This window comes from Archocentrus centrarchus, chromosome 13 (genome assembly GCF_007364275.1).
Source record: "Archocentrus centrarchus isolate MPI-CPG fArcCen1 chromosome 13, fArcCen1, whole genome shotgun sequence".
Classification (NCBI taxonomy): domain Eukaryota; kingdom Metazoa; phylum Chordata; class Actinopteri; order Cichliformes; family Cichlidae; genus Archocentrus; species Archocentrus centrarchus.
This window is the reverse complement of record NC_044358.1, coordinates 30,805,002-30,832,999: the sequence shown is the minus strand read 5'-3', so window position 1 is coordinate 30,832,999 and position 27,998 is coordinate 30,805,002. Positions and strand designations below refer to the sequence as shown.

The 27,998-nt window shown below is 41.2% G+C and overlaps 1 protein-coding gene across 4 annotated transcripts; it reads right to left on the bottom strand.

Annotated features, from left to right (window-relative positions):
- On the bottom strand, positions 1–27,998 carry inppl1a (inositol polyphosphate phosphatase-like 1a). Of its 4 annotated transcripts, none has more exons than XR_004020778.1 (27): positions 27,459–27,643; positions 20,700–20,763; positions 19,972–20,119; positions 19,796–19,877; positions 17,863–18,009; positions 17,573–17,669; positions 16,807–16,896; positions 15,674–15,772; positions 14,157–14,307; positions 13,514–13,620; positions 12,673–12,775; positions 12,361–12,557; positions 11,361–11,478; positions 10,827–10,923; positions 9,370–9,508; positions 9,171–9,270; positions 8,160–8,248; positions 7,973–8,054; positions 7,776–7,865; positions 7,305–7,418; positions 6,777–6,953; positions 6,520–6,675; positions 6,234–6,318; positions 5,266–5,352; positions 4,404–5,146; positions 3,906–4,039; positions 1–3,755 (listed from the first exon to the last, which is right to left on the bottom strand). XR_004020778.1 is itself a non-coding variant. In XM_030744191.1 (27 exons), exons 1-27 carry the CDS (start codon positions 27,641–27,643, stop codon positions 3,656–3,658), a joined length of 3,768 nt encoding a protein of 1,255 aa, XP_030600051.1. In that variant the 5' UTR covers positions 27,644–27,998; the 3' UTR covers positions 1–3,655. The 4 variants fall into 4 exon arrangements, 3 of the variants coding, with proteins under 3 accessions (XP_030600051.1, XP_030600053.1, XP_030600052.1); XM_030744191.1 differs by having other exon boundaries at positions 4,417–5,146; positions 27,459–27,998; XM_030744193.1 differs by having other exon boundaries at positions 4,417–5,146; positions 6,243–6,318.

Sequence of the window (27,998 nt, the reverse complement as noted above, 5' to 3'; positions counted from 1 at the left end):
CAGCCCATTTTCAATTTGATGGCGGCAACAATTTATTTTTGGTGGACTCTCAAAAATTTGCCACAGGCATGAAAAGAAGCTGGAAAAGTGATACTAAAAGAAACAGCTGGAGGAACATTTTGCAATTAATTGTGTTAATTGGCAGTGAGATGATTGGATATAAAAAGATCATTTCAGAGAGGGAGAGTTTCACCAATCTGCAAAAGACTACATCTACAAACTGTGCAATAATTTCAGAATAATCTTCCTCAATGTAAAATTGCAAAGATTTTGAATTTCTCATCATCTACACTGCATAATATCATCAAAAGATTCAGAGAATCTGGAGAAAGCACTGCGCACAAGGAACAAGGATGAGGCTCAGTATTGGACCCCCGTGATCTTCAGGGCCTCGGGCTGAAGTGCATTAAAAATAGGAAATCACTGCATGGGCTCAGAAACCCTTCCAGAAATCTCTGTCTGTGAACACAGTTCACCGTGCCATCCACAAATGCAGGTTAAAGGTCAATCATGCAGAGAAGCCAGAACTGAACATGATCCAGAAATACTGTCTCCTCTGGACCAAAGCTCATTTAAGATGTACTGAGAAAACATGCAAAACTGCACAAATAAAAAAAAATCGAGACTATATTTTGGAAATCATGGATACTGTATCCTCTCAGACTACAGAGAAGAGGGACCATTTGGCTTGTTATCAGCGCTCAGTTCAAAAGCCCGCATCTCTGATAGTATGGGGGTGCATTAGTGCACATGGAATTGGCAGCTTGCACATCTGGAAAGGCACCATCGGTGCTGAAGGATATACACAGGCTTTAAAGCGACAAATGCTCCCATCCAGACACCATCAGTTTCAGAGAAGGCCTTGCATATTTCAGCAAGACAATACTAAACCGCTTCCTGCTTCAAGAGTCCAGGTGCTGAACTGGCCTGCCTGCAGTCCAGACCTTTCACCACCTGAAAACATTTGGGGCATCTTGAAATGAAAAATAGAACAAGACCCAGGAAGAGCCAGGACTGCTGAGCAGCTAGGATCCTCTACAATTCTCTCCCAAAAGCCCGGCAACATTTACAGACTGTTGTTAAAAGAAGAGGGGATGCCACACAGTGGTAAACATGTTGGTGCCATATAAGTCAAAATGATGTTACTTTTCCTAAAGTTGTACATTTTCTTAGTTTGAACATTTCTTATGTTTTCTGTGTTCTATGTGAATAAAATATGGGTTTATGAGATTTGCAATAATTTGCATTCTGTTTTTGTTTACATTTCACAAAGCCTCCCAACAGTTTTTTTTTTTGTTTGTTTTTGCAGTTGGGGTTGTAGTTAATTTAACTATTCAGTCTTTGCCCTTCTGAAGCAGGTCTATAACTTCAGCTTTCCCTGCAGACAAAATAAGAATAGTGACTCTTTAAAATAAGTAATGATATTAGATTTTAATTGAATAAAAATACAAGGGTGAACAACTTACATTAAGTTAACACAACCAAAGTAGACTACATGAGGAAACAAAATGGAGTGTCAAACTAAACAAGTCCCCACACACACACACTCACACAAACAAACAAACAAACACTCACACACACCACTGAGAACACTGAAAAGGACCAAAAGGCTTCAAACCACTTTTTTAGATTTAACACGTCTGTAGGCTGATCCAGAGTCTCCGCGCTGTGACGGCTCGGCTGTTAAAGGATTAGACGCACTGTAAAACACAACTGGTGAGTAAGAGTCAAAGGTTGCACGTGAGTAAAATAATTCAGTGTATTTGGGTCAAGAGGGGGCTCTTCTGCAGGTATGAATGAAGGTTTCATTCAGAGACTTAGAGCTGAATGTTTTACTATGTAGGATTTGTCATTGTAAAAGCGCTGACATGAGAAAACACGAAACCGTTGTAGTGTGATCCACCTTAAAAGAAGGTGTCAAGCATGTGGAGGTGAATTCCCATCTCTTTAAGGAACAGTAAGTCTTTTTTTTTTTTGTATTCAAAGGATTTAAATTAGGAGCAAAGAAAATTGACTTTTACCTGCTTAAAAACTAAATGGAAACAAGGATTTGACTAAGAAGTATAACCGCATTTACTGGCACGCTTTCTGTCCTGTGTTCCCAAGTTTCCAAAGTCAGGTTTGTGGAGCAGCAGCGCCATCTACTGCTCACATCTGGGAACAGGCGCCCTCACGTCACACCTGACCTGCAGAAACCTGAGTTTTCTGTTTGTCATGTGTTACAGAGCTGACATGGTCTCCCTTATGTAGAAAATATGTCATGATCCTAAAGCTAGGCAATGTAAAACTAAACGTCATCGATGAAACAGAAGGAGAAAAAAAAAATTGTTTTGGTGACAAATTAGTTCATGTATTTGGCTACGTTAAGCAATTCCCTGAAAACTGCTTCATTTAGATTTTAAAAATGAAATGAGTAAAAATTGGTGACACGTTTAAAAAAACATTTTTTTCTGTAAATTAAAATTCAGCATCATCACAGACAACACGTGAGCATGAGAAATATATATATATATATATATATTTCTGAAAGTTATATTTCACCATGGTACAGCATTTATCACCTCATTCAGCCTCTTAATTTTATTGACCAATAAAGATTAATACTGACTGTGGCAATAAAATCATGCTACATTTACTTAACTTATAAGTTTCTGAAAGAAAATGAATCATAACGACCTGTTGCAACATGCCAGGGTCAGATTAAAAGCTGAAGAGTCAGTGTCACACACAAAGATGGTGCGTCCATCGTCACAAGCTGACTGCCAACGCAGTCACCCAACATGCTGCACCAAGGTGAAATATACACCTCTACCTCTAAGGGGGTTAATTTGGTTCACTCAATATTCCCTTTTTCATTAAAAACATACACACTGACAGACACTCGGACAACACAGGCTGCCATTTTAACAAACAGAGGCCTGCACATCATTACGTAAATACACAAAATGAAAAAATGTGAGTTTAGCCCACTTTAGCCTGGCTTTCTAGTTTCCTTCCTTCACCACATCCTGCTCTCCTCCATCACAGAATTTAAAAGGTTCTTCTGCTCGAGCTGTGGGTCGACATTACTCTCAACTGCTCTCTAATGATTCCCCACTGATGTCTTGTTTCGACTAAGAGTGGGACGAAGAAAAACCTGAGACTCAGAAGAACCCAGTGTCGTTAAGAGTTTGAAGTGAGAGACGCAAAACAAAGGCCTCTTCTCTCTTTGAAAGTCACTGAGAAGCATTAAGCTGTGTAACTCCTCAGTTAGGGATTCTCAGAATGAATGAAAACGAGCTTTAAATGCCCTCTTGAAGCTGCAGGTGACGGTACGACACACAAGACATCAGCTGCTCTACATGAGTCACATCACCAGGTCTGTCTGATCTTCTCACTGGATTTAAAGCCGAAAGTATGTAGTGATGCTTTAAGGACTGAAATGATTATCATTAAATAAGGCCACATGTATGACAACGACATCACGCATACAGTACATGTGAAAAATCAAAGGACGTTCAGAAAGTGTTTTTGAAGGTACAAATGGAGTGCAATTTCTCTCAGAAGGCACAGTCTGGCATCGATTGGCACGTTCCAGCTCAGTTCAGTTCAGCTGAGAGCCGGCCTGGTGTGGTACCAGGCTGGTTTGGACTGGTCAATGGACCAGCTTGATAGTCTACTTTTGCTGCTGCTGCTGCCTGAGGCTCTCAAGCAGGATTCGCTTGTGGGTGGGGTCGTGAACTCCCGCCTCCTCCAGGTCCTCCTCGGTGATGTCACTGGAAAAAGTAAAAACTAATAATGAAAAACTGCATAAACAGTGCCAGCCAACAAGTTTTAAGTCGAATAAGTGCAGTTTGTAGCATATCAGACACACGCTTTCATTTTAATCTACCAAAGTATAAAAAAAAGTCTAGATCTCCATGTACCTGAGGAACTCCAAATCGTCCCAGCCGTTGTGTAGAAGACCCTGCTCATACCTCTCCAGTCCCAGTCTCTGCAGCCACTCGCCCACTGATGATTCCCCCACAGACAGAGATGAACTACTGCTGCCCCAAAGTGCCTGCAGAGGAGAAATGCAATGCAGAAGCCACTAAACACTGAGCTTAAATCGTGTCAGCTCATCACAGCTGCCACATCATTTATGCAAACAACATTACTAGATCAATTTAAAATAACAGAGCTGGGGGCTGGCTCTACTGTTCTTACTCCAATAACGTGGCACATCTTACAGTAAAATACTTTGAAACAGCTGAACGACTGAATTACATCCAAGGTGAAGTTATTTGTGGGGTTTTTTTTGGTTTTTTTTAAAACTGGGATTGCCTGAAAGAAAGCCACCCGAAACAGTCCCCAAAAGTCACAGCTTTACTCATGTCAGCCTCTGAAACTCTTTTAAAATAACCCACTGAGCAGAATTAACTCACATGAACTGCTCACCTCCTCAGGCATGTCCTCAGCTATACTTTCTGTGATGGGATTTCTAGGTGGGAAGGTGCGGCAGGCATCCAGACCTAAACCCATTGGCTGCCCTCTAAGAGGAGGCGGCGCCGAGGGGGCGCGAGGAGGCTGTCCAAGAAACTCATTTTCACTCAGTGTCTTTGCCAAATGGAGCACGGAGCACGACTGGTCATCCAACGCGCCTGCTCCAACTCCTCCTCGTCTGAAACCTTCTCCAAGGGCAAGTGGGGGACCGGAGCCAGCTGCTGGGATCCTGACCTCAGCTAGGTCTGGGTAAAGGGGGCGAGGTTTGGGGAAGGGGGCCTCTGGAACCATCTCCAGTGCTCCCTTTGGTAGAGGAGGTGGGGGGAAGTCAGGAGGAGGTCGATTCAGTGTGCTTCCAACACCTCCTCCCTGTGCTCCCACCATACAAGCACTTCCATCATCTTCTGAGGAGCCCTCCTCGCTAATGACACGAACTGAGTGTCCTGTAACTGGTCTGCGTGGGTGAGGGGGCCCAGAGGCCATGCTGGGGGGTTTGGATCGTGGCCCGGCTGAGGGAGGAGGGGGTTTAGCTGCCTGGGGGTTGGCTGAGGTAGGAGATGGGAGAAGCTCAGGTGAAATGGCTGCAGCTGACTGGTTGGGAACGCCCTCCAGGATGTAGTAGGCAGGATTATTGTAGCTGTTCTTGCTGATAGATGGATCGCTGTCAGATGTGTCCTGTTTAGATCTTCATAATGAACACAAAAACACATGTTTCTTGTTTTGTTTTGTTTTTTGTTGCAAAAACTCTTTTCATCAGCCCACATCAAGAATGTATCAGAGGCTCTAATGTAACTTGAAGAGTACCTTGCAGCATTTTCCTCCTTGCTGTTCCTTTCTCCCTCTTCACTAACCTTTCCCAGCTCTCCATGCGGTTTACGAACCACAGATGGTCTATTTTTTAAAAAACAAAAACATCATAACAAGTTAGCAGGTGGGACAAAAGAGAGAAGCCAGAACTGTTTCGGGACATTCCTAACACGAGGTGCAGGATGACAGAATCAACAAAGGCACACATGGAGAGGGGCTGCACCCTACACACAAGCGTTACTAACTTTTCTAATAAGTATGAATGCTGTTTAAACGTGTGATAATGGGATTTCGAATGTATAGCATAAAAGATTAAAACAAACATGTTTGTTACCCAGGATTATGCAGATATTCACTATAATGCACGTATACATGTAAATACACAGACTACCGTATATGGACACAAAGGCAGACTGCACAGCTTGGTGCTTGATTTTATACACCTGTGGCAGTGGGACTGAACCTGAATTCAAAGATTAAGAGGTGTGGGTCAAAACTGGTTTCCATTTAGCGTACAAATAAAAAGCTGCGCTGATAAGTGAACACCTGAGAGCAGTGGAGCTGTAAAATTTGTAAAGTTTTTGGAACCACTTTATCAGAGTTTTTCCAAGACAATGTCCAATGCCTGTGACCACTTTATGGTTTGTCTCTCCTTGTGCCACTTACACTCACCACTGCTGAGCCAGAGAAGTCCACAATCCCTACTGTTTCAGAGGTGCTCTGACCCAGTCCTCAAGCTGCTACAACAATCTCATACTTGTCCAGCTGTTCAAGGACTTTTGTCAACATACTCACTACAAGAGCTTAGTCCCTAAAGATTTTAGAGCATCAATATTTAGGTACACACTAGCATGTTACCAACATATGGTATGCAAAAAAATAAAAAATCCCCACTGATGTGCGGGAACCTTAATCCACCTTTACTTTAAATCAAAACCAAGTGGAAAAAAGTCAAGTGTACTGACTTTACATACTCATGTCCCGATCTGGACACCATAGTAGATTTCCCTTTAGGCCCACTTGTCTCGTCCTTATCCACGCTGATCCACTCTGAAACACAGCAACAAAAACAGTTTTAGAACTAAACACGAGGCACTTACAATCCTACATCCATCACTTGAACAATTCCTGTCAACAAATTCTCAATTTTGCAGACAGGAATTGCTCAAACGATGGATGTGGCAAACTTAAAAAGACATTTAATTCTTCTCTTTTTGCAGGTTACAGGTGTTAAGATGTAAAGTGCATTACCGTACAGTCTCTCCCTGGTTCCCATCCTTTCAGAGGGCACTCTGACTCTCATGGACCCTCGGATATTTCCTGTTTCCTCCCCACGGTGAGACAGGTAGGTGTGGAATTGCTGTGCTGTGCTGCCAATCATTGACTTCAGAGCCAACACACACTCTCCTAACAAGAGGGACCGCACACACGGGGCTGTTTGTTAGACTACAGTAAACTTGATTACTTTTAAACTTCAAAAAAACCACAAGCACAGACAATCTTCATACCGTAGGACTCATATCCATCCAGTGACTTCACTGTTAACAAGAGATGTTGATCCTGCAGGTACTCGATCTCTGATAGAAGAGGTTTGAGTGTCGTTAACTGCTTGTTGGACCAGCCCACACGCAGAAAGTTGACGTTATCGCTGCTCTGACTGTCGTTCTCGTAACTCTTCTTAAACTCTATGATGAGAGAGAGAGAGAGAGAGAGATATGCAGGGCAGAGAGGTTGGGAAAGGATAAAGGGAACGAGGTTTGGAAAAAGAGGAGGGAGAGGTTTCAGGTTTCCCTTGCATTTTATTCAAAAGTACATGATGGACAGGTGGTAGGGGTGCAGCACAGGTCAAAAATGGATTCTAATTTAAAGGTATACTGACTGCCTGAAATAGGGAAGGAGGGAGAAAGATACAAAAAGAAGAAGCACACACAGTTTTATTACACCTATTTCTGGGTCCTGGTGCTGTAACGTAACTCCATCTTTATATCTGCGTGCATGAGTGAGTCACTGCAAAGGCGCATTCATGTTCATCTCACCTTCCAGACAAGTGGAGTAAAATTCAATGAAGAACTTGGTCCTGCTCGCCGTCTTTACTATGGCCTCGATGCTCTCAAACTCAATGTAGGCCTGCTCTGAAGACTTTGGCAAACCTGCACAGAAACAGGTGGACAGGAGGGAAGAGGAGGAGGAGGACAGAGAGAGAGAAAGACTTTATGTGGGTGGTGCAGACTGACATGTAACAAGGGTGGAAACCAAGTCAGTAACTTACTTTTAAATGTGAGCTTTAGCACAAAGAAAAAAAAAGCAAACACAAGAGGAATGAGGCAGAGGCATATCAAAGATCATTAGGTAACATTAACAATAACAGCACACAAATCCCAAATCTTGTGAACAAAACATTGAGGGCAGAAGAAAGAGACAAAGTGAGACCAGGAGCAAGAGCAAGTGACAGAAAGAAGAAGAAGAAAAAAAAGCCAGAGTTAAGAAAGCAGTTATATCATTTTTACCTTTTTTGGAGACAAACTGGGAGGTCACCCCCACCTCGAACGTAGCAAATACAGGGGAATGATCACTGGTCACTATATCATCTGTACAGCCTGGCAAAAAAAAAAAAAAAGCATTTATTTCAGTCTACTGAGCTTCATTATGAGCTATATAGATGCTGAGGTGAAATTATAAAGAGATTTTCTCCTGATGCTCTCACCATAGGAGTTGCAGACTATGTGTGTTTCTGGGTAAGACTTCCACAGGATCCTATCACACCAGGATGGAACATTAGTCCTCATCTGGGACAGACAGAAAAGCAGAATTATCAGGATGAGTCACAAGAACAGGAAGCATTTGCCAGACTTGGACTAAGCCTGTCTGTGACCTTAAATAAGTGAACATACCCCTGTGGCTTTCTGCTTCTGCCAGACATACGTGTCCCTTGAGCCTCGTTCGTAACGGTAGGTGGGCGGGAACGAGATCTCTTCCTCCGCTGCACGCGCAGAGACACACGTTGACTTTAGTAAAGGTTCAAAGTGTAGCATTTCATAACAATAAGTATAATTATGAAGAAAATGGACAACTGAGACAAAAGATGGGCTTCTCCCTCCTTTGTTTTTAAACAGTCAAATTTGACTGTTTGTGCTGCTACTCTTTGACATATTCACAATATTTAAGCCACAGATTGACCAATGACCACTTTCTCAGTAATCGGTTTGTATTTAAGAAGGACAACGACTGAGTAAAAGAGAGGCTGATTTTTAGTTACCCATTTATAGGCCAAAAAGGGATTATGAACCAAAATAATCCAAGCAATATGACACAGTCACTCATCACAGTGTTAGTGCAGATCTCAATACATCTAATTAAGATGAAATAATGCTTTAAAAGTCTTTATAGCCAAAATTTCAGCAATGAATAGCTCAAATCACCCAATTCAGAAGCTAAGACCATGCACCCACCCAACAATTTGGATCAATCATTGACAATAAAAAAAAGGATCCAAGTTCAATTCCAGTGAAGCAAAGGTCAGCAAACAACCAGGTCTTCTTTACTTTCTCTGTATAAATCATAATTATCCAACTTTGTTTAACTCCACATTTTCCCCCTGGTTGTCCACACCCCTCCTGCAGTGGCTCTGTGCCCCACCACGAGGGCAGAGCCCACAGTTTAAGAACCACTTCAGTCCGGAAAGAAAACCAGAGGTGAACCAAGGCAACAACAAGAATGCTGAGCAGGTGCTTTTTGGCAAGTGTGAGTCATCCCTTCAGCTGTATTTACAAGCCCACTAAAACTCTGTTTTAAGGACAGAAGTCTTTTGTTAGTGTTGAGATTGCACTGTGATTAACCTTTATTTCTCTACATTTAAACACATCCTGCACTGACTCATGAGGATATTCATAACCACCACTAACCAAAGCGTAGAAAGACTTTATTCTTCTCCCTCTCCAGGTTGAGCTGGTCCACTTTCAGCAGGGGATCAAACTCCTTCCTATTAATGTAGTTTAAAATCTCCTGCACACACAAACACACACACAAACGATCAGAAAGGGACGTTTCTTCCACGTTTGGGAGGCTGTCTGCCTGTGCTTGTCTCTGTGTGCTTTGCTTTACCTGTATGTCCATATCCAGCCTGTAATTGAGGTCACCCAGCCAAAAGAGGTGTGTGAAACGCAGCGAAATGTCAAAGGAGCTCAGCTGTTTGTCTCCTAGTGAAAGCAGCCGCAGGATATCAAGGTAGTTCTGGTTCCTCCTGGAGGGTTCAAAGGTCACATGTACCACAGGTAAGAAGAAGAGGTAAAAGAGGAATGCATGTCTGCTTTTTTTTGTTTTGTTTTTTTTTACAAAATCTTAATAAAATAATGAAAAACCAAATCAAATGAACACTTCAGAGACAGTAAAACTGTTACACACGGTAGTTACACTACTATGATAAAAAGAAAGTACACCATCTTCCAATTATTATTAATATTACACAATGTCATTTATTGAACAAAAATCTATGCCAAAATGCAGAAGCAATGTGTAAAAAACTAAGTACACCCCACATTTGAATCTACAATACTTTGGTATACAAAGGCATTTGTAGAGCTTGTCCAGGTCCTGTTTCCTGTGAAGACAAACCCAAATCATCACCCCTCCACCACCGTGCTGACAGTCGGCATGAGGTGTTCGTACTGTGCATTATGGCCAAACATTGTCTGTCCCAACGACATTGTTCTAGAAGTCTTGCAAACCCAAGCTGTGCTGTCCTGTTCTTTTAAGAGAGAAGACACTTTCTCCTGCTAATCTTCCCAAACAAGCTGTACTCGTTCAGTCTGTTTATAATTGTGATGTCATAAACTTTAGCAATTAAAATGCTAACCGAAGCCTGTAGAGTCTGAGATGTAGCTCTTGGATTTTCTGCAGCTTCTTTGAGTACTGAACGGTCTGACCTTGGGGTGAATTTGCAGGGACATCCACTCCTGCTTTCAGCAATCTTGAATGTTTTCCACTCGTGAATTATTCGTAATCTTTCTCATGATAGATTTCAAATTGGTTGGAAATGACTATATAATTCTTCCCAGACTGATGGGCAACCTCAATTGCTTCTTTAAGATTATTGCTGATGTATATCCTCTTTGGCACTGTGTACACACAGTTGAATACCCTAGACCTGCAAACAGCCAAAATGTCTACTTTTATAGAGATTCTCAGAGTTGCTGATGATCAGTTATTCAAGTGCATTTGATTTGCAGCACCTGGCTGCTACTTACCCTCTTAACTCCCACGGAAGCAGAAAGGGTGTACTTATTTTTCAACATACTGCTTCTGCATTTTGGCTTAATCTTTTGTCAAATAAATAATGATGCAGTGTAATGTGTCATGTCTTGTTCAGTTCATATGAGGTCGCGTTTACCTAATTTTAAGACCTGCTAAGGACCAGACAATTTTTATTATTTCCTGATATGTAAAACTTTGGAATTGAAAGCGGATGTACTTTCTTCGGACATGTAGGAATTCTCTGCTGTGGATCTTGAGAGGTTAGAAACTAAAATATATCATATTGTGGATCAGACTATCGCAGCTACCTGGCAATCTTCTCATTCCCTGATGTCAAGTGACAGTTGACAAAGCCGAACGATGTCCCGTTGAACATGAAAGACACACCCACTGCTCCTTTGTTACCTAGAAACCATCAAAAAAAAAAAACCAAAACATTTTATTAAAATACAGCAAATTAAGCACAATTTGGAGCTCGTAACTACTGGCAGACATTACTTAACAAAAACATTTAAATAACACAAAATCATTGGGGATCTATTCATTCTAAACTACAAGACAAAATGCAATGAAAACCTTCAGTTTGCTGAAATGAAGGAAAATCTGGCTTCTTTCTTTTACAATTTTCTTATTGTGAAAGTTTAGATTTGAATTAATACTTGCTTACTAATAGAAATCACACTTTTCCATCATAGTGCAACCAACAATCGATGTAGTAATAAACACTGCTCAATTAGGCCATTGTTAAGAAAGGAAATCAGGGTTATTTCCTCCTACATTTGAATCAGGAAGCAAGGCATGAGAAGGAATAACAAAGACTGAATCCAGAGTACTGCCGTTACCCAGCGTATTGGCGATGCCCGTCTTGACGCTGGACATCCCAACATGGCTGATCCGATTCTCATGTTCAGCTTTGACCAACACAGCAAGTTTAATGTTCCACAGAGTCTGCACGGCAATCTACAGACAAGAACGAGACGCAATGAGGAACCTACAGTCACCATTTCTGCATTCACACGGTACAAAAATAGCTTTTTTCCCTCATTGTCAGCTTTGCCTTCTGACCAAGTGGGGTTACAGTTCTATAATTACATTTGCTGTTATGATATTTTTGAACTGTAACAGTGTTTCCCGCCATGAACTTGCCAGTCTTACAGGAACTGATGTGTGGCGGGGTTAAAGGAAAGTTGTGAGAGGTCATTCATGACCCCAGAAATAACTGTTTTTGAAAGGCTTTGGTGTTATTGTATTTTGATGGTAATAACTGCATAATTAGGCATTTCAATAAACGTTACATTTTCCAGATATTTCAGTAACTGACAGAGTGAGTGTTTCTGAACATACAAAAAAAAAAAAAAAAAAAATCTACAAACAAAATGTCTGGCAGGATTTAGTTTGAAACAGAAGCAGTCATCAAGTCTATATTTTGGTGTTGAAATTATACTAGTATATAATTAAAGGAAATTCACTCAAACATACCTTCAGTTTCAAAATGTTTCTTTTATAGTATTATTGAAACAAAGAAAATTTGTTTTGAAAGAAGGATCAGGCAAGAAGTATCCAAAAGAATTAAATTTTGGTCATAAAAATAGTGTTTTATAACTTCTTTTTGCAAAATAATGCATTAGAACATTTGAGAAAATGTGTCATAGATAGAGGAAACAGAGCCATTTAAAAAAAAAAGTACTCCTATCATGTATCAAATCTAACCGTCACAAATAACACTACTTGGTCATCTTAGTAGCTAAAATAGCTTGGCCGCCCCAGGGTTAACCACATCACCTCCTTATTTTCTGCATGCACATTCATCAAGCCATAAACAGACTGGCCTTCTTTCCTTACCGGCTTATAATCCAGTTCTGTCTGTTCTTTCAGCAGAGCGCGCAGTGACTCCACCCACTCCCGTTCGCACACTGAATTTTCCTGGGATCCAAACACATACAGGTCATGAGGGATGGTGACGGTCATCTCGTCCAGCGTCTTTCCGAGACCACGACACAAGACCCACGAGGCCACGTTTTTAGGTGTAGGCACAGAACCTAAAAAGACAGAACAAAAAAGGTTGCCTTTCTGTTACTTTTTCTTTGAACATTTTCAAATGTATGATCGATCAGTATTTGTAGCCATTAAGAGGAGTTATGTGGTGTGACTAACCCATATTCCAGGTGCCTATGAAGATGGAAATCATGTCTGGCTCATCCTGATTGGAATGTTTGTTCTTCATCAGCTGCAGCAGCTGGCAGAAAGCCTCCCGCTTCTGATACAAACACACACATATCAGTGAGTGGATGATGCCACTGAAGGACCTTTCAACATCTTCAGTGTATGTATTCTATACATTCACCAAACACTTCACTGATTACACCTTGCTAGCACTGGCTTGGGCTCCCTTTTGCCTTCAGAACTGCCTTAATTCTTTGTGGCATAGATTTACCCAGAGAACTGCTGCTCACTAGATACTTTTATTTTGGACCGTTCTCTGTAAACCCTAAAGATGGTTGCGTGGGAAAATCCCAGTAGATCAGCAGTTTCTGAAATACTCAGACCAGCCCATCTGGCCCCAACAACCACGCCACATTCAAAGTCATGTAAATCACCTTTCCTCCCCCGTTCTGATGCTCAGTTTGAACTTCAGCAGGTCGTCCTGATCATGTCTAAATGCCTAAATGCCTCGGGTTGCTGCCAAGTGATAGGCTGATTAGATATGTGTGTTAATGAACAGCTAATCAGGGGCGGACAGTCTCAGTGGAAACTGAATTCATAGCAGAGAATCGGATATGGGTCTGTTTAATACATCTGGCATCGTTACCGCAAATCTGATTATGTACTTAGGCATAAAAAGGATATGGGAGAGCAGTGCTGCCTCAGTTTGAATGCTGTATGCTTGCAGTTGTGTTTGCCCCACCGAGTAGCTGTAATATACCCAGGTTTTCTTATGCGTAGGAATTATTTATTTCAGATAATTTATGTATCTATTTGTTTCTTGTGTGCAGACCTTGGCACTAGCGAAGATGAAGTCTTTCCTCTGGCTCTTGTCCTTCTCCTTCTCAAACACAATGCCCAGTTTATTCTGCACCCGCTGAGACTTGATCAGCTGACGTACTGACAGACACAGAGACAGGCGAACAGACAGCGGTTTAGAGATGGGAAGTTGCAGATAAATTCAGGAAAGAAAAGGTCATGTAATAGATTTGGAGGATTAAAGAAGATTAAAATTGAAAAAAGGACAAAGTAAATTAAACAGAAGACAAAATAGAACAAAAGCTGACAACGGTGGCTTTAATTTAAAATGGATATCATGAAGAATATTATGCTATATGTGTTATTTAACCTCTATCAGTTCACATACATTTAAACTGGTTTCATGGTGGGATATATATACACAAACTGGAACACTACACTGTAGCAGAGACACATCATGTCACCCTAAATATAACTCAAATATCATAAAGCCTTTTATATGCTTTTATAACATGCATTGACAATCATCATCAGGCAATAGAGCAGCTGTTCTCTTTCACACAGATAACATCTGTCTGTGCGGCTTAACTCCATTTTTGCTCAGTAATTTTCCTGAAGATTAATGTCACAGTTGAAAAAAATACATTTTTTTGTGTAAATGTTCCCCAAGTCCTCACTTTTGTCATGTGTGTAGGTGATCCAGTCTTCCTGATTGTCCTTCATCTTCTTCATCACTACCAGCCTTCCTCCCTCTACGTCCACAGACAGAGTGTACTTCTGGCTCTTTCCGATCTTTGTCAGCTCAGCCAGGTAAACATCAAGCTTCACCTGTAATGAGCCACAGGAGAAAGATTACACCACATAAACGCTTCTGTAAACCATGTGTCTACTGAGCAAACACCAGGTCAACACACCACCAGGGGTCTCCAAAACGGAACCCAAAAGCTTGCTGCTTCTGTTCCATCAACAGTATTAGATCCATGTCACTCATATGCAGCCTCAAGGATTAGAAAACACAAGAATAAAGTTTTGATCATCACAGTTCTAATTCTGTTTTTAGAGTTTTATCTACCAAGTGATCTGATTCTGATTCTTTCAAACACCAGTTATCTGGGGCAACTTGAGGTTCACTATAATTCCCAAGGACACTTCAACATACAGACTAGAGAACTGAAGAAGACAGAGATCAAACTGTCGACCTTGATTAGTGGACCACCCGCTTCTTCGTACATGTATTTTGACAAAGTGCTCTTTTTTTGATGTGTAGGGCTTACTAAGTATCACAAGACTGGAAAAAAAAAAAAAGAAGCCTAAATGAAAGGCATGCATTCATTCTTACTCTGACTCACTGGATATTAGTGTGTTTGGGTGACAATAGGCAAAATCAGATGCTACATCTCATTATTGCGGCATTTCTGTGCAACAGGAAATTACTGAAAGAATGTCACCACAGAGAACGCAGGCTCTGTCAACAGCCAATATTTCAATTACTCATCTCTCGACTCTGTTTCACCTCCTTCACCACGTGCTCCCTGACATTTTTTTCCTTTGAACTTTTCCACACTTAGTTCACCTCTTAACTCAAAGTGAAAATCATTTTTATCACCTTAACCTGTACATTTTTTTTCTCTCACAGTCTTCCTCCTACATTTATAATTTATGCTGCTGGTACATTTCAAAATAAAACTACTACAATCTTATAGACAGCAAATCAAAACTGTGGGCTTACATTCATACTTTTTCTTTTTTAGAAATGTGAGACCTCAAGTGATGAATACCACATTATGATGATGTAGCCAGAAATGCTTTTTAAACATTCTTTTGGTATCACATCCCATCTCACATCTGCTGGTAAACTTCCTGTGTTAAGGAATACATGACTTCCAAGCCTGTATTACCTAACAGTTAATAAATCAAATACAGACAGTAGAGCTCCTACAGGAATGAGAAAAAAAAAAAGGAAATCTGAGAGATTTATGATTTTAAAAAAAGAAGATGATTACCGAAAATGTGAGCAGAGAGCCCCCCCAAGGAGTCTCTTGATAAATAATTTCAGTTTTTAGGTGGCCCTGAATAGGTCAGAGTCTAGCAAAACATTACTGTCATATCATTGACCTCCATCACCTTGCAGTGAGACAACCGGTAATGAATTACTGTATGCAGGCATGCATGTTTGGCGGATGTAGATGCGTACCTCAAAGGCCTGCACAGGAATGGCTTTGCTGTGACGCATGAAGTGTGGAGGAGGGGAGCATGAAGAGGGCAAACTCATGTCCTGTAGTGCTTTCAGAGCCTGAGGGGACAAAGAAAGAGACAGACATGCAAGTAGAGAAACACTTTTAAAGAAAGAGCAGGACAAAAAGAGAGACTGAAAGGAAAAGAACAAGATACAAAAACACAAAAAGGCACACACGGGTATAATAAAATGATCTGCAACATTTTCAGACTCTGTGTTTGTGTCTGCAAGGAAAAGACCATACAGTATATTGAGAGAGAGAGAGAGAAAGAGACTCTCTCTCTCTCTCTCACACACACACACACACACACACACACACACACACACACACACACACACACACACACACACACACACACACACACACACACACACAGTGCCAGATGCTCACATCAACCAATGCCAAAGTTTTAAATAATGAGGTCACTGCATGGACAAGTAATCAATATGAAGCAAAAGCTCAGAGATCAGACTGCCCTAAAGGCTCTGGCTTTTTCCTTCTCTGGGCTCTCTTTGATATTAAACAGGGGCATTATCTTTAATATGGGCATCCCAAAACTTGTGTTTCTTCTGATTGGCAGCCAATCAGAAGAAAGTTGGCTTAAAGTGGGAGGAGATAAAGCACCCTTATTTCAGACAGAGGGTGAATTTAGTGGCTGCACCAAGAGCCAGTGCAACATAAATAAGGGTTATTTTGAACCGTGAATCATGGAAAGTTACTCTAGATGATTCCAAGAATAAAAACAGCAACCTGAAAATGAGCATAATGGGTCCACTTTTCTACTTGTAAAGTCGCAGACTCTTATTACTACACCTCTCTTTCCATCTACGTGACTTACATGTGCTGTGTGTAAAGACCTCAAAAGGAGAGAATGTCACATGCTGGGCTACAAGCACACCCAGCAGGGCTTCTAGACAGATGATCCATCATATTGGGAAGGTTTTCTAAACTAACCCCTTTCATATAGACACTTGTCAGAGGACTCATACCTGTGATAGTTCCTGCAACTCCACCACATTTTTTCCTTGATGACTCACAAAGTGAAAACATGTTGCTTGTCACAGCTGTTAAATGTAGTGTCTGTGTGTACCTTCTTCTCTATGGAGGACAGCAGGTCTTTGAGAACTGCCAACTTGGTCACAAGGTTCTCCAGCTCCTGGTCTCCAGCCTGATTCACTGACTGATGGAGACAGAAAAACAAAAAAAAGCAATCAAATAATAAGATAGATTAAGGGTAGGGAATCAAAATTGTGGAATTTATGAAGATAGTTTGTGGAGCTTTCAACTACAAAAAAAAAAAAGGCAGCATTAAAACTGCACAGCAAGCACAGACTTACTTACACATTGTCTTACAGACTATTCTTAAGGCTGCATAACCAGTCTGTCCATGACTCAGCCAATCAGGTTTATTCAAACTGTATTCAAACTAATTCTTAGTGCATGCTTGTGTGCTAACGTGATGCCTGAACTTTAGACATCCTTGAAGTCAAGGATTTTGTCCCGGCCCGTCACCAATTTGCCCGCGTGTCTTCCCCTGTATCTTTCCCCATTTCCTGTCTCTCTCCACTGTCAATAAAAGCCGCTATGGCCAAAAATGCAAAAAAAATAAATAAATAAAATAAAATCATTAAGTCCAAAAAACAAATATATTATTTTTGGCTAAAGTCTGGAAGAAGCAGGATAGACAGGGCTTTAAAAACAACAGTGTTAATCAGAGGTTGCCATGTCTCTAGGATTGGCAGTATGTCAGGAAAGAGTTCTGCATTTTAAATTGTTTTGTTTTTTGAAAGAAAAAAAAAAACAATAAGCAAACACACAGACACACACACACATAGAAAAAAAAAGGCAAAGAGTACCTGTACCTGTTGGATCATTTTGGATACCATGAAAGCACTTTGCTGATCAAACACTTTAGACAGGATCTCCAGACCTGACAGAACCTTATCCACCTCCCTATTTGAGGAAACAGAGAGAGATTCTATCTCACAGCTAAAATATAATAATTGTTATTATCCATGAATTTTCAAATTTACAGTTTTACAAAAAAAAAAAAAAAAAAAAAAAGCAGAAAAAAACAGTAAAGCATGTTATTTTTGATTAAGATGCCAAGTTACAGTTATTTACTTGCATTCCGGCTACTGCTTACCCATTAAGGCGTTTGCAGGAGGCCACTAGTGTCTTGTTAAGATGAGGCAGTGAAGAGGCTCCCTGTTTGACTGCCTCGAGGTCCAAAGCATAGCTGCCTTTCAGGTACTCATGAGAGATGGTACTCAGGCCATTAGCTGCTGGAGTGCTAAAACAAATGGAAATAAACCATTTATAGCCATTGCCACTACATGCACATGATTTCCAAATGCTGGTATACATACGACAGTACAAGCAAACTCCAAATAAAAAAAAGCACAACAATGATTTAAAACCCAGGTAAGCAACAATGTTTGTGGTGTATCAGGGGGAAAAAAAATCCAAAATGAGAGCGAAAACTAGTCTTCTGTGTCTCCTCTGGGCTCTATTTTCTGTCTTTTTACAAAAGATCAGGTGAGTAGTACAAGGTAGCAGTAAGAGAGCGGTAACAAAAACAGGAAATCAGTGTAGGATGAAAGATGCAGTGGAATGACGGCCAAGAATGACTTATTTTTTATACATAACCTGTGAGTAGGAGGAAGTGTTTTATATGGGCATGTTCTCCACTGCTATCAGCAAAGTTACACCATAATAATTCTCTAAGCATGAAAACATGTCTCATACCTCATATGTTAGGGCCTGCTTAGACCTTTCCACCATTCTGTTACATGTCTGGATGCTATATTATTTAATATATCTCTGCCTTTGTTTTGTTTACCTGCTCTGTGGTATTGCAAAGTCAAAGTTCCAGATGACACTTTGAAACTAAAGATGCCGCACACATGAGCTGTCATGGACTTCATGGTTTGCCACACACACACAAGGATGAGTGTGTGCGTCTGTTAGTGAGAGAGTTGGCATCTGTGCAGTTATGATGGCTTTTTTTTAGAATCATATACTTCCCCTAAACGATGTCTGCGCTCACACTGAGACACCCTCAACCATGTGAACTGGCAGAATGGCAACCTTTTTTTAAAAAAAAAAAACTTTTTATAGAGCAATTTTCTACATTTACAACCCTTTCACATGGTGCACACCACAGAGCTACATTTTCATGCACCCCCCCCCCTTTTTTATTTTACATGCAAAGTCTACAAACCTGTTTTTTTTTTTTTTTGAAGGACGTGTTGTCCCTTCACTTCATCTGAAGTGTAATCTAGTTTATTCTCATTACAAACTGCCTCAGATGACACCTATGGTTGATATCCATCTATAACAGCTTGACAAGTGAGGACTAATGTGACTGAAACGTAGATATTGCTTCGCTGGCTGACACTTCAACCGAGGTTATGGTAATACACAGTTTTCTGTTACTTCACCCATCATTGTGTGAAGCAATGTGGTGCAAAGTGAAAAAAAACTCTGAACCAACTTTCACATTAGAGAACTATTAAATACAGCACGCATTATTATGAGCGGCAACAATCTTTATTAATCAACACGGCTCTGTATCGTATGCATTTATGGCTCTTCACCTCATCAAAGCCGCACACCATCTGTGAGCAGCGTGGTTTCTAGCAGGATGTGGTTTACCTTCTTTTTGCAGACAGACGGGGAAGTATGTGTTGAATGGAGGATATTGATGTGCATGTGTCGTTTAATGAAGTAGAGTATGAAAGAGTGCTTTTTATAGTTTATAATCTGTGCGTGTGTGTGTGTGTGTGTGTGTAGACGTATAAATCTAAACAGAAAGTCACTGAGAGGCACGTGTGTGTTCATATCATGATAATAACTTCTGCTTGTTATTTTTTGTAAGCTTGTGTGAGACTACATGATTATATTTGATATCATTATGACATAATTTACAGTGAAACAACAAACTTCCTCTGTGTGTGTTTTTAAAAGTTCTACAAAGTTCATACGCTGGTTAAGAGGCCCTGCGGGTAGCTTGTGATTAAGCAACCTATAATTGTGAACAGGACACAGTCAGATGTTTCTCTTTGTGGACTTTATACCTGTCTGTGGGTGTGTCTGGTCCAGGGGGCGTGGAGGTGGACGCAGAGCGAGGGGGGAGGGGAGGCTTCTCATCCTCTCCATCTACCAGTCACAGAAGTTCAAAGTTAACATGTGACCCCAAAAAAAAAAAAAAAAAGCCCATGTGGGTGTGTGTTTGTGTTAGCTCTGAAATTACCGGAATAGTCTCTGTCGTCACTGACAGCTGTCTCCTCTCTCTCCACGGGGTAAAGCAGGGTGGTGACCAGACCCTGGCTGGGCTGCAGGTACAATGACACCAGCTCTGGCAGAGTCTTAAACCGCTTAGGCTGCACGCCCTGAGAGGTCTGAGAGTGAGAGGAAGGAAGGCAAACACATGAGAGTATGCCAAGAGACAGATGATTTAGCAACAGCGCAAAAAAAAAAGTTCAACCAAACTCTGTGGCTACAAGAAGTCATGCTATCCAAATCTCTGGTAGCCTCCATTGTTCCATATCGAATGTTTTGTAAGCAAATGTCACCCCGTAGGCTAAATATAATTCAAACCAGGAAGAAGACACAAATTTAGTTCCATAAATTAAAACAAGGCTTTTCAACATCACTGCAAAGACTCCAAAAATTATACAACAGTGAGACAGACAGCTGTGCTGTGGCCACGTGATCCAAAGCCTCATATTATCGTGTGTGTTTCTGCGTGTGTGCATGTGAGGCTGCTGGTAGTGGGGACTTCACAGCTGTTGAGCACAAGGCACAAAGAGGCTGCTGTTTGTGTGTGTGTGTGTGTGTGTGTGTGTGTGTGTGTGTGTGTGTGTGTGTGTGTGTGTGTGTGTGTGTGTGTGTAAGAGAGTGAGGACTCAGAGCCAACAAAAGCATCTTTGCCTGCCAGCTGCTGCTGAAAGCACGGGTGTGAGAGCGTCTTTACTGTACCTGCACTGCCAGAAAACCTTCATCGTCTGGTAGGATTCTGTATGTGTGAACGTGCTTCTGAAACCTGCAGAGAAAGAAAGAGACAGAATAGAGAGCGATCAGAGGAATCAAAAAGAGAAGGCAGAAAGTTGCAGCAAAGGAAGTGAAAAAAAAAAACAGAAGGAGGCAGAATTTTTGTATTCTTTGTCACTGCATACATTTTAATACATTTATTTTCATTTCACACTAACACACAGATGCACACCACTGTACTTGACAGTATGTGTGTCTGTATGTGGGGGGCAGTGTAGCTTCAACCTGTTGCTGTCTGTCAGAGTGAGCATGCTTTATTCTTACAGTAGCATGATACAGTAAAGCAGAGCAGAGGTCAGCCCAGTGTTTAGCTATCATAAACTAACAATGATGATTAAAAAAAAAAGAACACAACTGAAACATGATACAAATTTTAATGAAAATTATAAATCTAAGTACATCTTTGTTGTATTTCTTTCATTAAACAACTGCAAATCAGACTTCAACATGCGAAGGGCATTTCTGACCGAACCCCAGGATCTATTTTTTCCTACCATCAACCAATTACAGATCAATGCTCTATCACTGCAGTTGCCCAGGCGTGACTACATGCCCATAGCCAAAAGCTGGAGCTTAATGATTTGTCATGCCTGCACTTCTGCTGGTTCAGTAGACCGGCAACAAAATTTTCAATTTGCCAAGCAAACATTGCGGTTTTGGTCCGTTGGTGTTCTCAGTTCAGAAGTCTATGTGTGAGGATGGCAGCTTTTGCAACATATTTCTTTTAACATCTGCTTCAACACTGTACTTATTTACAGTATGCCTGTGTGTGTACAAATGGAGGGAGGGATAAATCCATGTCAGGAATTCACCACCCAGCTGCTTTTCCGGCTTTTCCAGGTCAGTGTCCTGCAGGAGCTAAGACACGGACTGGAATAAAATATAAAACGGTCTCAACAACAAAGCACAAGAAAGCTTTTTCTTTACATCCCAAATAACAAACAAAACCTGACTCCAGTCTGGTCTATTAGTCTGGAGCAAAAGTGTCACTGAATTTAACTGAACTTTTTCTTTAGTAATGCTACTCATACTCCTCTCAGGCCAGCATGGAAATGTGTCAAAGTTTTGACCACGACCAGGTGTCAACGTGGGTCACAGTCTGCTTAAACTGTTGGATGTTTAACTGGGTTTTTAAAATAGCACTTGTAGCAGAATGGTTGGGTCTGGATTAAACTCTCAACGACATCTAAAAACAAAGCATTTTGGGAGGGGTTCATGATGTGCTGTAGAATCGACGAGTGAGTTTTGATAGTTTCCAGTGCACCTGGAAATTAACGATTAATTCTGACCTTTGGACTAATTTGATAAAGAAGCAATTTAACTGTTGTCTCACAGCAAGAGGGTCCTGGTTTGAACCTGGCAGGACCCTTCTGTGTGGATTTTGCATGTTTGCATAGTTGTACAGGTTTTCACAGGGACATTCAGCTTCTCCTGTTGTCAAAAAAACAAAACATGCTAGGTTAACGCTGTTTATCACAAACCAGGAAACTCTTGTAAAAGAGATTCTTAATCTCACTTCACTTCCTGGTTAAAAAAAAAAAAAAAAGCTGACACACTGCTGCTGCTGTAGTGTTTCTAATGCCAAAACAAATATAATGTCCATCGTGTTTATTTAAGTTTTAAATAAAGAAGTCAGTGTATATACACGGAATCCCTTTGGGTCAAAAGTGCAGGTTTCAGTCATCTCTAAAACACTAATTCAGTCAAAAAAGGATAAACAATCATACAAGGCTCTCTAGTAATATCCAAGAATAAAATTACGGCGCTGAAAATGAGCAATGAACTGAGGTTGAACTGAGCATAAGTTCCCACATTGAGCTGATTCATAAACAGCACGTTTTATCAAACAGTTGCAAATAATAGTTTCATATCAGCTCAAACTAACATTATGGACTAGATAAATATTTGCTCCTCCAAAAAAAATAAAAATAAAATAAAATAAAATGCACATTCAATCTTGCCACATTTTAAAAACAATGGCATGAAGGCTCAGTGGCACAAAATCCATACACATGCGTCACTGCAGTGTACAATGTGTTTGTGCACGTCTCTGTGTTTGTTTTCCTGTTGGCAGCTGATGAGATTCTCTGCAGGTCTGTGAAGTAAATACTATTGTTTCAGCGGCCACAAAGTTAACAAAGGGGGGGGCTGGGTGTAGGGTGGGTCGGAGAAAGAGAGTGGGGGTTATCATGGGCCAGAGATGGGCTCAAAGCATGTGTGTTGTCAACAATGGCCTGTGTAGAGGGTAAGGACTACCCCACTGGCTGCCTCTGTTCTGTTAGTTTACAGGGAAACCTCTTCTAAGAATAACCACAGCATGAATTCTTCTTCAAAGCACACAGAGAAGCCTATCATGGTAAAGCTGAACAAGGTTTCCCTCGAGATGCAGCAATTAAAAGGTAAGATTACCCCTCACAGCCTACTCACTGTCCTTGTCATCATGTACAACTGCCTCAAAGCGCAACAGGCCAGTCCTGAACGAGCACTGTAAACACTGTGTGTATTAATACACCACAGCAGCCAGCAATGTTTAATTGCTTTCATTTCCTGATATCACTGTATTGCTACTGACAGTACTAGGCCAAAGTAAAAAGCACTACATGGAAAGGCATGATTTTTGGCTTGATCAAGTCACTTCATGGAGCATGCAGTTTACCATATTAGAGATTAAACCCCAATAATCAGCTAATCCCCTAAGAGCAAGCACTAGCTGACAGTGGGAAGGAAAAACTCCCTTTTAACAGGAAGAAACCTCCAGCAGAACCAGGTTCAGGGAGGGGCAGTCATCTGCTGCATCCTCTGGTGAAAAGGTGTCTGAAGCAGACCATCTTTAACTGTGCGCTACATATGAGAAAGGAGAACTTTGGGCGAAGTCCTGCAATTTCCCAGAGTTCACATGTGAAAACGGCTTAATGAGATCTGGGCTTTGCAGGGGTCATACCATCCTGCCGTGGGATGCCTTGTTTTTCTCACTGATGTTCTTTATGATGTTTGAGTATGCTGTCTTACACTCCAGAAAGAATCTGGGATCAATCGGACACCCAGATGATTACAAAAAAGAACCATCCAAAGTGCTTAAAAGACTTGCACAGTCTGGAGGGACGTGCACAGCTTTAACCCTGTAATTAAAGATGGTTCACTTGACAGGCTACAATAAGTAAAAGTTGATGACTATAGGAAAACAGAAAATATGAAGTGAGTTTGGTTCTTGTTTTCTAAAGAAATAATAAGGTATCTACACATTATAAAAGAAGAAGTGGTTAAAGAGAAACAAGTCTTTTTCAGAGGGATTTTTGTTGATAACAGCTGATGTAAGGACAGTGAAAAAGAAACAGCAGATCTGGCTCCAATTTCAAATTACCTTGACATGTAAGATCAGACCCCCTAAAAAAAGAAATTTTTAGGTAGAGATTTGGAAAAAAAAAAAAGAAGCAAAATACACACCTTCTACGTGAGGAATGCCATCACACAAACTTCTACGTTTCAAACGCACACACACAGGAATACAGAGACATCCTGAACCCTGACAAGTTAAGACGTGCTAACCTGATAGTAAAAGGCCATATTCCCGACAGCAAAAACAAAACAAGTCAGAGACATGGACCAGCATACACTCAAATCTCTTAGCATACAAGCACACCTGATTGTTGGCACCTTTCCGGTCAGAGTCTGCAAACGTGTGAGCAAATGGTTTTTACTGAAATGTTTAAATCACACTGTGTTAGTGAATGACAGCTTTAACATACTACATTTGACTCGTACTGTATCCACACACCACCAGAAGCACATAAATTAAAATACTCATATCTCACAAATACTAAACACAAGAATTAAATTTGCATGCAGACGCACAAAACCAAAAGTCCGTGACTTTAAAAGCACCCTGAGGGGAAGTGAAAGGCAAATGCTTGCAGGCGGCCTCAGTCCAAACAAGTGGAAACACTTCCTAAATGCACTGGGGTGTCCTGAGACCTCAAAAAGGAAGTATGTGTCCCCTGAATAGAAGTTACACATCCAAGCCTTCAACAGCCTCGCTCAGGTAAAAAACAAAGAAACCAAAAAAAATTAAAAATATTTGTAGAATTTGTCTTTCATGGTCGTCCACTGTATATTTTCCCATTGAAAGAAGTAAAACTTATACTCACAGTACTACAGTGTGTATTTTTAACTAAACTATTATAGTACCATTTCAGTGGTTTTAGTGGGGCGAAGTGATCGGGAGGATGTGAGATGAAGAAAACATCAAGAGGACCTGCTTCACACACATCAGCCCTCTGAGTGTCCAAAGTGCCACGGTGGCACCGTGACAAACAAAAAGTGTGTTGTTTGATGGTTAAACCTTTCCACAGATAGGGTGATTCACATTCTACTTCCTGAAAATGCTGGCTTACGCAGAAATAAGCGCAAAAGTTGACAAAGGCGACAAATAAATGTCTTGTCTGACCATCTATTTGTTTCCTGCTTAGCTGCAGGGATTACTGGGAAACACCCTTGTTTTCAAAAGTGTACCCACAGAAGTGCTTCTTTCTTGTTTCCTATCCATGTGACTGAGTGGGCTACAAGGGTGCTTTACAAATAATGTTGTAATCGTACAGTTAGTAATTAATGGGTAATCAGCGTGATTCCCACTCACAATAAATTTAACAGAAAAAAATGCTGGAAATGCTGTACAGCAAATATGTTCCACCTTTATTTTAACTCACACATGCATCCTTTTCTTTGTGGGTAATATATGCACATAATTAAGACTCATTCTTAATTTCAGTGTAATTACTGGAAAGCTGTGTACAGATTTTGTGAAATGGTTTCTGATGTTCTCCATTTTGCACAACACACTCAGAATCAAATTACTTCTTCTTTTTCTTTGCTCTCGTGAGTCATTGTATTCAAATATTAGGAATTTTCTATCTTCAGCAGTCATTCTGCAAAGGCCTTCCTCTAGGGTGGAAAAAGGCTCTGACATTACCACTTACTCTAATTACAGCCAACGCAGGGAATGATAGGTGTGTGATATCAACAATGAAACGCTCACCTTTGAAGATTACAGCAGTTTCTTTCCATGTTAGGGCCTATTCTTGCAATAGCTGTCATTTGTTTAAACTGTAGGGTGTGAAAGTAGGTGGCTCTGTCATCTTATTTTTGTGTATGTGAAGGCAAAACTCCTGGATAGGAAAAAAAAAAAAAAAAAAAAAAAAAAGCAGCAGCCACACTGTTTGTTTGACATTTGCCTAGAAGTGGTTTTAGTTTCAGAGAAGATGCAAAGTCCATACTGTGAAAGGTGAAAGGGGAGAGGAAGGGAGAGGTGGAGACAGAAATAAATCCGGAAATTAATGATGCGTGGATGTAAGGAATGCTGCTGGTCATAGAGCGACCTGCTGCAATCAGCAATGAATGCAAAACGGACCGCCTGTCTTTGACTCTATACTTCTAGAAAGGCCAGTGACCAAGGACATATCTGACCTACTGCACCTTTTTAAAAGGAGTGTGGGCACATCGGACAAGAGCAGCAATTATTTTACATGACTACAAAATACTGTATTATATAGCTGCACTTTCCAAGAGCTCCAGGAGATATCTGATATGCTTGGTTGATGTCACTGAGGAAGCGCTATAACTGGTGATGATCTGGCTTCCTTATTTGAAAAGTAACAATTATTAAAATTGTTGCAGAAAATTTCTGTTGAATAAAGTGACTGTTTCAGATCTTTTGCAGTCTATTAAATCAGTAGGTGATATATTTGAGCTATATACTACATGTCTAAACACACACAGGATTCAGCATGAGGTAAACTTATCAGATAGGGGATGTAGGTCAAGTGAATGTCAGAGTACTGAAAGCCTGTTATTTTATACACCTGAACAGTGTGTATTCTGTGTATGTGTTTGTGTGGGTGCGGGGGAGGGTGTGCAAGTCATGTTGGTCATTTGTAGTTAAACATCCCTTTTCCACGGTTCATTTAACAGGACCTCAACCACTGTCAACACTGGCAGCACTGTCGCTGCATCAGTTCCTCAGGTGAACACACGGTTGTGTTACTCTGTTGCTCTGCGTAGGTGTTTAGTGGAAAAGTCCCCAGTTGTGTAATGAAAAATGAGCCTTTAGTCATTTATTTTAGCAAGGTAGATGCCCTATAACTCCCTCTAAATACAGATGGCCTTAACTTTCCTATCATAATTTGCCATTTTACGATACACTATATTATGTGGAACTCCTCGGCTAAGCCTACTCTTTCACCACTTCTGCGATCTTATGGGAGCCTTAAATTAAAGCAAGCTTCACCAGCATGCTTATATTTACCTCCGCGACTACTGAGTTTAATGCCACTGCTCACAACCCGCAGGCTGATTGCAGCAGAATCCTGCAAAAACGGCGCTGCAGGCGACCACATCAGACAGACAGGGACAGCCCTAAGTTGTGTGCCATGCTGGAGTTTCACTCCAGGGCAGACAGTGTCTCTCTCCCTGTCTTTGGCTTTCAGAAGAAAGTAAACAAATTACTTAACACTTCGCTAGACAAGCTTCAGCAAGAGTTTGGTCGCATGCAGTTTGGTACTGCAGAAAAGTTCATGTCTAACAAACAAGAAGCTTACAAAGTTTGCACATAATTAAAAAAACAAAAAACTGGACCCCCTGTGGGCATGTGTGCGAGCTTAAACAAAGGTAAACAAAGCCGATGAAGTTACTTACAGTACACACAAAGCGTAAGCCCCGTTGACACTCTCACTATCCCGCACCAGGAAGCTCCCGTCTATCCCGGCTCGGGCAAGCAGCTCCTCGGCCGCCGCTCGACTCAGGTCCCGATGATACCACATCGGCGGTGCGGGCCCCAACGGAGAAGCCCCACTGCCACCACCACCACCCCCCCCGGCCATGGCCACAGCCCTTCCAACCGGGTTAAATTCAAGCTGCTTCCCGTCTTCTCCGAAAAACCTCCCAGCACCCCTCCAGTCTAGTAAAATAATCCAGCGAGAGAACCGAGGAGAGTCAGAAGAAGCGCAGAGAAGCAGCCGTTATTCCGACAGAGGTCAGGAGGCGCCACAGAAGCGACGGCGGGCGTACAACTTGTTAATTTGTTAAGTTACGCTGTTTGCGGCTGCTTCCTCAGTTCCTGAAAGGTTCACCGCCCTCCCCTTTCTCTTCCCAGTCCCACGGAAATCAGGGTATGTAAATCCACACGGAGACCGGGGAGCAACTGCGGGGACGAGCTCGGTCAAGTCAGCGTAATGT

Excerpts from the sequence above, each read along its gene's own strand:
- inppl1a (XM_030744191.1), bottom strand. The coding sequence starts at position 27,643 with ATGGCCGGGGGGGGTGGTGGTGGTGGCAGTGGGGCTTCTCCGTTGGGG. Across the intron at positions 16,897-17,572 it reads AAATGATCCAACAGGTACAG|TCAGTGAATCAGGCTGGAGA; the intron begins GTACTCTTTGCC and ends TGTCTCCATCAG. Across the intron at positions 12,776-13,513 it reads TCATCTTCGCTAGTGCCAAG|AAGCGGGAGGCTTTCTGCCA; the intron begins GTCTGCACACAA and ends TGTTTGTATCAG.